The sequence below is a fragment of the Polypterus senegalus genome, chromosome 1 (genome assembly GCF_016835505.1).
Source record: "Polypterus senegalus isolate Bchr_013 chromosome 1, ASM1683550v1, whole genome shotgun sequence".
Lineage (NCBI taxonomy): Eukaryota > Metazoa > Chordata > Cladistia > Polypteriformes > Polypteridae > Polypterus > Polypterus senegalus.
Genome location: NC_053154.1, coordinates 18,740,911 through 18,754,211, shown reverse-complemented (window position 1 = coordinate 18,754,211; position 13,301 = coordinate 18,740,911). Strand labels below are relative to the sequence as shown.

General features: G+C 36.5%; 1 protein-coding gene across 2 annotated transcripts in view; it reads right to left on the bottom strand.

Moving 5' to 3' along the window:
• Window positions 1-2,088: 2,088 nt before the first annotated feature.
• The window catches only part of phrf1 (PHD and ring finger domains 1), a 116,776-nt gene continuing 105,563 nt past the window's right edge, over window positions 2,089-13,301 (bottom strand). For both annotated transcript variants that reach the window (XM_039744469.1, XM_039744477.1), the window contains exons 16-18: window positions 7,179-7,415; window positions 6,246-6,374; window positions 2,089-3,727 (exon numbers count right to left, since the gene is read on the bottom strand). In XM_039744469.1, coding sequence (XP_039600403.1) covers window positions 3,614-3,727; window positions 6,246-6,374; window positions 7,179-7,415 — 480 coding nt within the window. In that variant the 3' untranslated portion in view covers window positions 2,089-3,613. The remainder of the gene's footprint in view (window positions 3,728-6,245; window positions 6,375-7,178; window positions 7,416-13,301) is intronic.

Here is a 13,301-nt window from a genome sequence, read left to right as displayed (position 1 = left end):
AGGCAGGTATATTTTACCTTGAATGATGATGAAACCTGCCTTTTGCACAGATAGATGAGTAAAGCCAGAGACAGAGCAGTAATAGACCGTATGCAACACTTACTGGAATACAAGAAAATTTCTATATTTGATTTTGCTAAAAATGTAACTGGACTGTTGAGGTTACCAATAGGCTTAAATCATTACCAACTGAGGTTTGACAGATAATACAAAAAACAATCGGGAGTTTATTCTCTTCACCTTTTATCTACAAGACAGTAGTGCAAAAGTACTAAACTTCAAAAAGTACAATAGAAAATATGCATTATATATATATATATATATATATATATATATATATATATATATATATATATATATATATATATACACATACAGTGGAGGAAATAATTATTTGACCCCTCACTGATTTTGTAAGTTTGTCCAATGACAAAGAAATGAAAAGTCTCAGAACAGTATCATTTCAATGGTAGGTTTATTTCAACAGTGGCAGATTGCACATCAAAAGGAAAATTGAAAAAATAACTTTAAATAAAAGATAGAAATTGATTTGCATTTCATTGAGGGAAATAAGTTTTTGAACCCTCTAACAAAAAGACTTAATACTTAGTGGAAAAACCCTTGTTTGCAAGCACAGAGGTCAAACGTTTCTTGTAATTGATGACCAAGTTTGCACATTTTAGGAGGAATGTTGGTCCACTCCTCTTTGCAGATCATCTCTAAATCCCTAAGGTTTGAGGCTGTCTCTGTGCTACTCTGAGCTTGAGCTCCCTCCATAGGTTTTCTATTGGATTAAGGTCCGAGACCACTAGGCCACTCCATGACCTTAATGTGCTTCTTCTTGAGCCACTCCTTTGTTGCCTTTGCTGTATGTTTTGGGTCATTGTCGTGCTGGAACACCCATCCACGACCCATTTTCAGTTTCCTGGCAGAGGGAAGGAGATTGTCGCTCAGGATTTCACGATACATGGCTCCGTCCATTTTCCCGTAATGCGATTAAGTTGTTCTGTGCCCTTAGCAGAAAAACACCCCCAAAGCAAAATGTTTCCACCCCCATGCTTGACGGTGGGGACGGTGTTTTGGGGTCATAGGCAGCATTTTCTTCCTCCAAACACAGCGAGTTGAGTTAATGCCAAAGAGCTCTATTTTGGTCTCATCAGACCACAGCACCTTCTCCCAGTCACTCTCTGAATCATTCAGGTGTTCATTGGCAAACTTCAGACGGGCCTGCACATGTGCCTTCTTGAGCAGGGGACCTTGCGAGCCCTGCAGGATTTTAATCCATTGCGTGTAATGTGTTTCCAATGGTTTTCTTGGTGACTGTGGTCCCTGCTAATTTGAGGTCATTAACTAACTCCTCCCGTGTAGTTCTAGGATTCTTTTCACCTTTCTCAGAACCATTGACACCCCACGAGGTGAGATCTTGCGTGGAGCCCCAGAGCGAGGTCGATTGATGGTCATTTTGTGCTCCTTCCATTTTGAACAATCGCACCAACAGTTGTCACCTTCTCTCCCAGCTTCTTGCTAATGGTTTTGTAGCCCATTCCAGCCTTGTGCAGGTCTACAATTTTGTCTCTGACATCCTTGGACAGCTCTTTGGTCTTTCCCATGTTGTAGAGTGTGGAGTCTGCTTGATTGATTGATTCTGTGGACAGGTGTCTTTTATACAGGTGACTAGTTAAGACAGGTGTCCTTAATGAGGGTGACTAATTGAGTAGAAGTGTCTAACCACTCTGTGGGAGCCAGAACTCTTAATGGTAGGTAGGGGTTCAAAACTTATTTCCCTCAATGAAATGCAAATCAATTTCTATCTTTTATTTAAAGTTATTTTTTCGATTTTCCTTTTGATGTGCAATCTGCCACTGTTGAAATAAACCTACCATTGAAATGATACTGTTCTGAGACTTTTCATTTCTTTGTCATTGGACAAACTTACAAAATCAGTGAGGGTCAAATAATTATTTCCTCCACTGTATATATATATATATATATATATATCTATATATACACACACACATATATATACACACACACACACAAATGCACACTCAAGGTAACAAAGTAAATGCCACTGATTCTCAAAACAAAAAAGTTGAAAAAGTGACTTTATTCACCTTTTATGAAATTATTTACAAGCAGATAAATTACAATTCAGGGTTTTAAACCTATTAAATATTAAATCAGAACAAAGAATTTAGGCATTGATATAGCCAGCACACTCAGCTATATGGTCTTTAGGATCAAACTTATGTCTTTTGTTGTTGATATCAAACCTTCACTACAAATCACCTGTACAGAAAAAGCAAAGGTCGCATAAAAATGTTTTTTGATATAGCTATTCTGTACATATTTGCTACACAATCAACACTGACTGACTGAGGGAAGTTCAGAATCAGGTACCTACATCAAATATTTTATTACAGCTCTAGAATATATCATTCTTTTTCCATTGATAAGCCTGATAATCAACTCTTGATCCCACTTCAAAAATATTTACAGAACATTTTGATAGACAATTAAGTTGTGTATTTGTTTTTATACTCAAACCACTAAGACCTCCTTAGAGAAAACTGCCTAGAAACACATACAAGTATAAGAAAATGACATTTTTGGTGCATTTTCTGAATATTCCCCTTTACTTTAAAGTTCTAATATAAACAGAAGCAGATCAAAGTGTTCAGAAAAAACGGGACATTGGAAATGTACAAATTTAACAACAGAATGAACAATGGATCCATCAAATCACTGACTATGAATTATTCCTCAACACATTAATAAAACCAAAAGATGGGGGTATTTGAATCTAAACCAGGGCCATCTACTATAACACACTGTCATTTTTATGGGTTACAGAAAAAATTATTTATGCAATAAAAACTTTAGCTTTATTTTTTTTTTGCCAAATTTTGAACTGTCACTTCGGCTTGTTTTGCCTATTAACACAATTGGTAACCCACCTTCAGTGATCTAAACAAAACACAAGGAAGCATACTGGTAAATTAGTGCTTAACTGTTTGTCACAACTGCCATGTATTTTCTCATATTGTAAGAATATTTGCATTAACAGCCGAAATTACTTTGGCTATGTTTATAAATGGCCCATGACAACATCTCATTTCAATTTAAATTTTACTTGCTTTGGTCGAAACAAATGTATAGAAAACCTGAATTAAGAAACTTAAGAAAACATTTTAAATGGTGGAGACTGAAAAGTAACTTTAAAGTACTATTACTGCAATAATACTTGGCATAAATTAAACATCAGTGTTTTAACATTATTAGATTCTAAGAAAATGGAACTGAACATAGAGAGCGGATAAAGTGGCAAATCTATCTATTAAAGAACTCATTAGAATTTAAGTACATAAATTCTGTTAGAGGCTTATAGGCATCATTAAAAAGAACATGTGACACAGAAAGAAATGAAAAACTGAAGCCTCCTGCATAGTTCTGACATGTTCCACGTTCATTTCCTTGTTGATGAAATACAGTTATGATGGCAAATAAAGTCTTATCATTAATAATGCAAACAGACATGATTTGCAGCTTCCCTTGACATTTTGTTTACTAAAGACATCGTCATCAAAGGAGTCTTCTTTCCAGCTTCCCATTTCTACTCTGTAGAATCCTTTTTATGCTTTTTGGCTTGTCTGTATTTATCAACATAGGCTTTGATTAAATTTGCAACTTTAACTGGATTAATTTCTCCACTTTTGCTGTGACAAACCTTAAGAAGAAGAAAAACAAAAACAACAACTTTAATTTACTCATCCTTTTATTGCCTGCTTAACTTTGTCCTGTTCAGCAATAAGGCAGAGCAGAACCTATTCTGCTTGCACTGGGTACAAGGCAGGCAACTAACCTTTGGCAGTGTGCCGGCAAGACTCAGATATACAAAATGTGAATTTCCCCTTGGGATTAATAAAGTATCCATCTATCTCCTCTAATACCAAACCCATGTGTCATAAGAACCTTACTTCTATTACTTACATTGGACTCAGAAAATATTCAGACCCCTTCACTTTCTGCACACGGAGTGCCAAACAGCATTTAACAGACTCTAAGAGCACAAGGAAAGATTTTCTGCACTAGTGAGGTAAAAATTGAACTCTTTGGGCAGTATGTCAAGGACTATGGTTCGTCTTTCAGCATGACAATGATCCTAAGCCTTGAGTCAAGGCAACACTGGAATAGCTTGGGGACACGTCTTGGCCTTCCCTTGTCTGACCCAGCAAAAACACTCAAAAGCATAGAATATGTGCGGAGAGACCGGATGAGGGTAGTGTACAGATGCTTCCCATCCAATCTAATGAAGCTTGAGAGGATCTGCCAGGAAGAATGGGTTAAACTGCACAAATCCAGGTTTGCAAAGCTTATAGAGTCTTACCCAAGATGACCTGAAGATGTAATTGCTACCTAAGGAGCTTCTACAAAGTACTGAATTAAGGGTCTAAATACTTCCATGAATGAAAGAATTTAATTTTTGATGTGCAAACCTTTCTAAAAACACATTTTCATTTGTCATTATGGGCTACTGAGTGAAGACTAGAGGGTAAAAATGGCCAATGTATGGATTGAAAATTCAATCTACAAAACAAAGTGTGTAGTTAGTGAAGGTGTCTTGAGTACCTTCTGAATCCACTGTACGTCAACCTCTGACATCATGAGACATTAAAATTAAAGGTCACACTTAAGTTCATATTCTATGGCTATGCCGTTTAGGTTCATAAGCTCTACCTCTTAAAAAAAGAGCTAAAATAAACCACCGGAAGTAAACTAGGAAACTTAGCGGCTGCCTAACATTATGTTTAAATAATACTGTGATTTTTACAGTTATTTTTAAATTAAAAGGAAAGGTTCAGCATTGCACAGTGGTTGATGTAAACCAAATTTTAACACTATAACAAAGAAATTTTTGTCAATCACAAACATAAAATACCAATAATCTGAAGTTAATTTGCTCTTCTCCAGAATCTACAAATCACCTTGTCTCGTAATAATATGTGGAGTGTGATAAAGACGGTAGGCAATTATCTGTTGTTTGCTCTGGAATCATTTGGTACTGGTAGTGAGGTGCAAAAAGCTGCCATTGGTATCAGGTCAACATTTTTGTACTGATTCAATCTACATAGGCAACTGAAGGCAAAGAAAACAGATACTGCCAAGACGCAGCAGACCTGATTATGTATAATCCTACTGCTTTTATTTTGGAAAAGGGTCAGCTAGAAGGTTATTTGAAAGCTTCACGCCCTGTAAATGCCACTTTTGGACACCAGATAGCACTAGTGGATGCTCAAATGTAGTGGTCATGATTCTGTAGAAGGACATGTCTGTCCTCAGAAGTGCAGACCATTTTTCAATTTTGAGGTAAGTTGAGGAGATGCTCACAGGTAAGAAGGATGAGAAGTCAGGTCATCAAAGAGACAAAATGTGGGTATGCCATTCCACTTCTTGTAATGGCAGAAACATTCTTTTGGTTTTCTGTTACATTATTTTAATGTCTTCAACTCATGCCTTCATTAGGTGAAGAGACAATAATGCACCATTTTGAAAAATATATCTGGATTTATTTTTTATCTTAGTCCTGGAGTGGAAAGAAACCAGGGTGTACCAATATTTAGTGTGGAAGCTTTGGTCTTCTGTTATGCAGAGCAAATCTTAATTAAAAAAATGCTGTTGTTTAAATGTTATATGACCAAGCTGAAGTACAGCATTTTCAGAACGACCTTAGGGTTTGTTAATTTAAATTATGACTATGTACTATACAGGAGTGGTAAGCAGTGCTGTGTCATGAACACAGCATTCTGGTAATTCCATTCAGATGCTGCAAGTGTATCTCCTACACATTCGCCCATGTCTATGTCAGCTTGTCTCTGGGTAGACAAAAGACACCTGCATTGGCTTAATTGGCAAATCTGAACTGACCTACATGATTGTGGGGTGGTCCTGAGATGAATGTGGATCATCAAGGCTGGTATTTGACTTAAACTGCATGATGTCAAGACAGGCTCTTGCACCAGAACATAAATTAATTTGGCAGGGTTGAAAAATGTGATACTGTTATGTTTAATTGAAAGAAATTCATGTCAGAAACATGACAAAGTTGAAAAGAAAGTGTTCCTAACTCACATATCAATGACCAAAATACATTATAGTAAATATGCACTTTGAGCTACTGTTTGTATGAAAATGTGCTATATAAATAAATGTTGTTGTTGTTGTTGTTATTATAACATAGCATTTACCTTTTTAACAGCTTTTCGCAGAATTTCTTTGTACTCCTCCTTTGTGATCTCTCTTTTCTGGTAAAATGGCTTTATAGCAAGCTTAACCTCCTCAACAGCTCTTTCTTGCATATGAAGCTTCTTCAAGTACTAAATAAACGATACAGAAAATATCTCTTATTAAGACAGTAAATGCTACCTCCTTACAAATATAATTAAAAAAGAAATAAAAATAATCTATGAAATGTACTGTATACTTAATATTTAGTCCCAAAATATTCATGCATGTTTAGACTGATACAATTACGTAGATGAGCAACATTATTCTTAGAGGATCAAAATGATTTTACAGAAATCCAAATCAAGTTAATGGGCATTTTTCTGCAATTATGTCTTTATAGCTGCATTTATAACAGACTCTTGATAAGAGACAGAATATTCTTATGTTTAGCTGAAACAAAACATTAGCTACACAAGCACATTTGTGAAGTAAATGTTTACCACAAAACTTTACATCAAGGGAGAAATCAAATAGGAGACAAAACAACGATGTGAAGGAAAAGTGATTAATTCCGGACTGAAACAAACCAAACGTTTAATCCATTTAACTCTCCTCTGCCATTTGTGAATTAGACCTGGAGAATTTCTGTAAGCTTGTTAACTAAATAGAACCATTAGCTTTTATCACTTTAAGCAACAGAAGAATACTTCCTTAAAAAAAGTCCCCCTGACATTACCTTTAAGCACACAGATGACAATGATATTTTTGCATCAATATTCAACTTCACATCCTTAAATAAGAACTGAAATTTTATAAAACTTTAGTAGAACTAAAAATTATACAGAAGACTATTTCCTCAAAAGAAACAAAACACTTTCAAAACGTTCAATATCAAGCAACAAAATGCAAAATTATAAGATCCTGTAGGATATTCTAAAACAAGACACACTCACTTCTTCACTTTTGGTTTTATCAGGTGCACGACTTGCTTCAGTTATCTGGGCTTCTTTTTTGATAATTGGTTTTTGAAATATCCCTTCAGATTCTGCAGAAAAAGGCTGACCAGTGACAGACACAGCATGAGGAAGGCTTCCTTGAATAATAAACTGGACTGTAGGTTGGCTAACAGGGTTGTAGACAGGCGAGTCTGTATTGATAGTTGATGCCATTGGAATATTCTTTGAAAAATCCTGCATATAGGGTTTAAGAACATGATGCATGATAAAAATATTTTAAATACGAAACAATTTACTTTAAAATGTATGCTGAGAAATGTTAATGGAAATAAATTTTAACTTAAAAATCTACATAATCTAGTACAGATAAAACTTAACTTCAAGAGGCTTTTATTTTTTTGGCAAATGATCTTTGTTTTCTCAATGTAAATAGTCCAATTTAAAGTCACAGGAAGAAAGCACAGCCCAGCAGCTTCGGCCAGAAACCCATCACAAGATTCCAGTCCAGGACAGGGCAGGGCAGGGCAGGGCAGACATAGTCACGCTCTCTCTTTAGAGATTTTAGGCAATTGTTTGTACTAGTAGTCTGATCCTGGCTGATGTTTTTTGCACATGGTTTACTGAGAATATGTCAAAGACGATGGCTAATACTGTATTAATCCAATCTGTATACTATAGCTGAAAATTCTCAGTAATGTACAGAAAATACATGCTTTGAATTTTTAAAGATTTATTAATTAAAAGAGCCAAAAATTGCTCACTTTGAAATGTTCACTACAGAAATTGTATAAGCCATAATACAGAATAGCAAATATTTAGCAATATGATCTAGGGCTGTCACCTTCATGACCAAATTTAAGTTGCATATGAATTTACATATGTCTCTTCTCTAGAACTCTCTGAAAAATATCTAGGGTAAGTTTCAAAAAGTGAGCCGTATTGTCAAGTGCCTGTATTTTGTACATCACTTAAATTGGTTTGAATCAAAGAATCACATATAAATCCTTCAACAAAATATCAGAAGTAATGCCAGATGCAAAAACACTATGCAATGAAAAACCTGTTGACATCCTACTCCACACTACTTGCACAAAGTCTGCTTGACTAGAAGAATGTTATGTAATGTCAAATTGACAAAAATATTCTTTTTTTGGCCATTACCATTTAGGGGTCACCACAGTGGTTCAGCAGTCTCCATCCATCCATCCCTGTCTAACATTTTCTGGCACATGACTACACTTCATGTCCCCCCTCACAATATCCATAAACCTCCTCTTTGGCCTTCCTGTTTTCCTTTTGCCTGGCGGTACCATCCTCAACATTCTCTTCCTGATGTATCCCAATCTCAACCATGTCAATCTAGCCTGTCTCAGGTTATCACCAAACTGTCATACCTGTGTTGTCCCTCTAAAATACTCATTCCTAATCCTCGTTACTCCGGGAGAAAATTGTAGCATCTTAACAGGCAGTTTCAGCTTTAACCTCCTGTCTTTTCATCAGTGCCACCACCTCCAAAAACTATACAACATAGCTGGTACAAAGAACAATTTTATAGACCTTTACTTTTATTATTGCAGATACTCTTCTCCACCCAGTCCATCGTGCCTCTCAGTCGCATTCTTCATTGCCTTGGACTGTTTAACCCAAGTATTTACATATGTCTACTTTCGCCTCCTCTGCTCCGTGCAGTTGTACCCTTCCACCACCTTCCCTCTCATTCACGCATGTGTACTCCATCTTACTCCTACTGACTTTCATTCATCTTCTCTCTATTATGTATCTCCAACTCTCCAAGTTTTTCTCAATATGCTGTCTACTCTCTTTCTATTTGTGTCAAGTTCATATTATTGTATTTGCTTTCTTTTGATTGGACTGCTTGGTTCTTAAAAAAGTGAACAGAATATTTCAACAATCTTCAACCAGAATGCAGCTAAATGGAACTGCAGTAGTTTTTCGACTTCATATTCATAAATCAATTTCAATTTCTCCTTTGTCTGGATGAGCTAATACTGTCATCAACAGTCTAATGGTCCAAAAAGACTGCTCATTTGTTTATTAAATGTAGGGTAGTCTGCAGGGCCTTTCAGCACGAGGACATACTCAGTGTGTTGATCTCCAACACCTAAACTCCTACTAAAAGTGGATTTAGTTTACATGCTCTCCATATGCATGTTGGGACATTTGCTCTAAAAATAGAGTAAAACAATGCCTCTTTCAGTCCTTTGATCCTTCATCAAACCTACTACAGCCCATCTTGACAACACTTTATATTTCAGGAGACTGTGTCTGCCTTGCACTAAACTGGGCCACTGTGAATTATTTATACAGATTTACACCAAAACAACAATAAAAGAAAAATACATGAGTAATTTTGCTAAAAGGAAAAATGTCCAAAACCCTAAATGAAGAAAGTTTCTAAGTAAGTACAAGATGCATAGTGCTACATACAGTTGCTCATAGACAAAGACGAAAACTGTCAGTCTAAGAAAACAGTATAGTTATGTATTTATCTAGTGGGGCCATCAAACACTACATATCAATCGCAAAAAAACTTTATTAAATCTCGACTTATTAATTGTGATTGCAGTTTGCCACCAATTTTGCTACCTAACAGAGTTTTTAACAGCAACATCATTCATGTTTTGTTCTGAAATGATGTTAAGGATGATGTATTTCTATTTAAATTTGCCTGCGCTTTGTTTACAAGCATTAACAATTTTAAATACCTGGGTGAGTTTTAAATTAAAAGTAAGCTTCATAAACTTTGTCTTATTCAGCCAACAATAACGAATAGGATTAGATCAGGAGGTTCCCAAACTAAATGTATGCCCTTCAAAATTCTGTACCATCTGGTCAGGGCACCCACTACATAATAATAATTCTTTACATTTAAATAGTGCTTTTCTCACTACTCAAAGCACTCTCCACACAGGGAGGACCTGGGAAGCGAACCCACAATTTCCTTACTGCAAAGTAGCAACACTACCAGTGTGCCACCTGTGAGGATGAAGCACGAGTCTGCATTTCTGTTACTGCTGAAAGTTGCTACACAACATGAATTTGTATGTTGTATACCGTAATAGAAGACCTAGCTACATCAGGCACATGTGTGATCAAATGTCACATAATAATCCTTAGGCCAGGGATTTTCAACCTTTTCTCTTGGTGTGCCAGGAACTAAAATATTTTGAAACGATCACCTTTTTTTTTACTCTTACTAGGCACAATTAAATGTGAGAAAGAAGAAATATAAGAAATAAAGTTTCAATAATTTACTATGAAAAAAAGCATAGTAGGTGCATGTCAGTGATTTCTGCCTTATATGGAAAGTATTTGTAGGAAAATGTGTATTTTAAATATTAAATAAAATCTGCAATCACCGGTTCAAGTAGCTGCCTTAAGTTTTCTACTCTCTACCAAATAACAAACACCCAAAGTATGATGCAAATTTTGTACAGTAATAGAAAAGATCAATTAAGAAGCACTGCTCACTGCAATTGCTTCCGACATTCTTTAGCTTTTGGGAAAAGAACCTTACATTCTAAAATTATCGTTATTTTAATTATAAATCTTAAACTATGCTCTAATAATGATACCCAGCTTTATAGTATAATAGAAGTACTTTAATAATCATATTGGCACATTTGGCATTGCTGCCTCACAGCTACAGGATACCTGGTTTATATTTTAGCCCATTCACATTCTACGAGAGTTCCCTCCATTGTTTCAATAATGTACTTAAGTGTTAGGCAAATGTCAGCAGACCAAGCATGACTGATGCCCAGTCTAGTTGTACTAGGGACCTTGCCATGACCCCAATGTTGCTGGTGGTGGCAATGACTCACCATATCTTTAAAGCCATATTCAGTAAAAAGATGGATGAATGCGAGACTGTGGCAATTATCTTGCTGCACCCAATCAAGTAAAGACATCACTTATATAAACAGCTGGAACTTTCTAGTTTATTGAAACTGGTGCATGGTTGACTGTGATCATAAGAAGAAGATGCTGAGCAAATGTCTCTTCATAATGAGAGAGAAAAAAAAAATTTAAAAAACAAAGCAGAGTACAGAATTATAAAACAGTTGTAAAGCTGAAAGCCTGGTCATGGGAAAGATGGCTACTTGAAAAAGTCTGCCTGAGAAGTATGCTGTCTGTTACACTAAGAGGGCAGAGACAACTCGTAGAGAACCGACTGAGACACCATGCTGTTCTAAGGACTTCCTGTGGATCTTTGTACATGGCAGCCAGCACAAACACAAACTAACTGAACCCTTTGTTTAAAGTTATATCCTTTATCTGCTGTGAACAGGGGACTGCTTTCAGAGACCTCATTCACCAAGGACTGTGCATTCTCCCTGTTAGATACATAAATGGATAAACAGCATATACAGATAGGTGAGTAGATACAGTCATATGAAAAAGTTTGGGAACCCCTCGTAATTCTTTGGATTTTTGTTTCTCATTGGCTGAGCTTTCAAAGTAGCAACTTCCTTTTAATAAATGATATGCCTTATGGAAACAGTAGTATTTCAGCAGTGACATTAAGTTTATTGGATTAACAGAAAATATGTGATATGCATCCTAACAAAATTAGTCAGGTGCATAAATTTGGGCACTCCAAAAGAGATATGACATCAATACAGTACTTATTTGAGCCTCTTGCAAATTTTTAAAAAAAATTTTATTGCAATCATTCCATACAAATCAATATATTTTTACAAAAAGTAGGATTAAGAACAAGTCGACCTCCACCCGAGAGAGAAAGCAAGGCCAGCGGAGTAAAACGTAAGGCTTGTAAACATACCTAAATTGATAAGTTTGATAAGCCAATAGAAATGAATGGAGAAGAAAAAGAAATGCAGAAATAATTGCTTCCTCTGTGCTTTAAGAGCTTATCCTAAAATATTACTGATGAGACCCTGCCATGTTTTGAAAAAAATCTGTACAGATCCTCTGACTGAGTATTTGATTTTTTCCAGTTTCAAACAGTATAAAACATCGGCTTCCCACTGACTTAAAAGAGGAGAGTTAGGATTCTTCCAGTTTAGCAAAATCAGTCAGCGTACCAAAAGTGTAGTGAATGAAATCACAGTTTGTTTGTCTTTCTTCACTTTAAACCCATCTGGAAGAACCTCAAACACAGCTGTTAATGGGTTAGGAGGGATTGCGAGACCAAGGCTGTCTGAAAGGTAATTACAAATTTTGGCGCAGAATTATGTTAATTCGGTGCAGGACCAAAACATGTGACCCAGTGAAGCTGGGACTTGATTGCAGCGTTCGCAGGTTGGATCTTGCCCTGCAAATCTAACAGCCGCTAGACGCCTCCTATAGCCTTTGATGAGTGTCTGGACTCTGGATGGAGGTATTTCTGACCCCACTCTTCCATACAAAATCTCTCCAGTTCAGTTAAATTTGATGGCTGCCGAGCGTGGACAGCCTGCTTCAAATCATCCCATAGATTTTCGATGATATTCAAGTCAGGGGACTGTGACGACCATTCCAGAACATTGTACTTCTCCCTCTGCATGAATGCCTTTGTAGATTTCAAACTGTGTTTTGGGTCATTATCTTGTTGGAATAACCTACCCCTGTGTAACTTCAATTTTGTGACTGATGCTTAAACATTATTCTGAAGAATTTGTTGATATTGGGTTGAATTCATCAGACCCTCGACTTTAACAAGGGCCCCAGTCCCTGAACTAGCCACACAGCCCCACAGCAATTTTTCTGTCTCATCAGTCCAAAGCACTTTGTTTTAAAATTAATATGGCTGTTCTAAATGAGCATTGGCATACAACAAGCGACTCTGTTTGTGGCAAGAGTGCAGACAGGGCTTCTTTCTCATCACCTTCTTGTTGTTCTTTGTGCAAATTGTGCTGAATTGTAGAATGATGTACATATACACCATCTGCAGCGAGATGTTCTTGCAGGTCTTTGGAGGTGATCTGAGGGTTGTTTGTAACCATTCTCACAATACTGCACATATGCTGCTCCTGTATTTTTCTTGGTCTGCCAGACCTGGTTTGGTTTAACAGCAACTGTGCCTGTAGCCTTCCATTCTTTACAGTTGAAACTAACAGTCTAAACCTCTCAGATAGCTTTTTGTAGCCTTCCCCT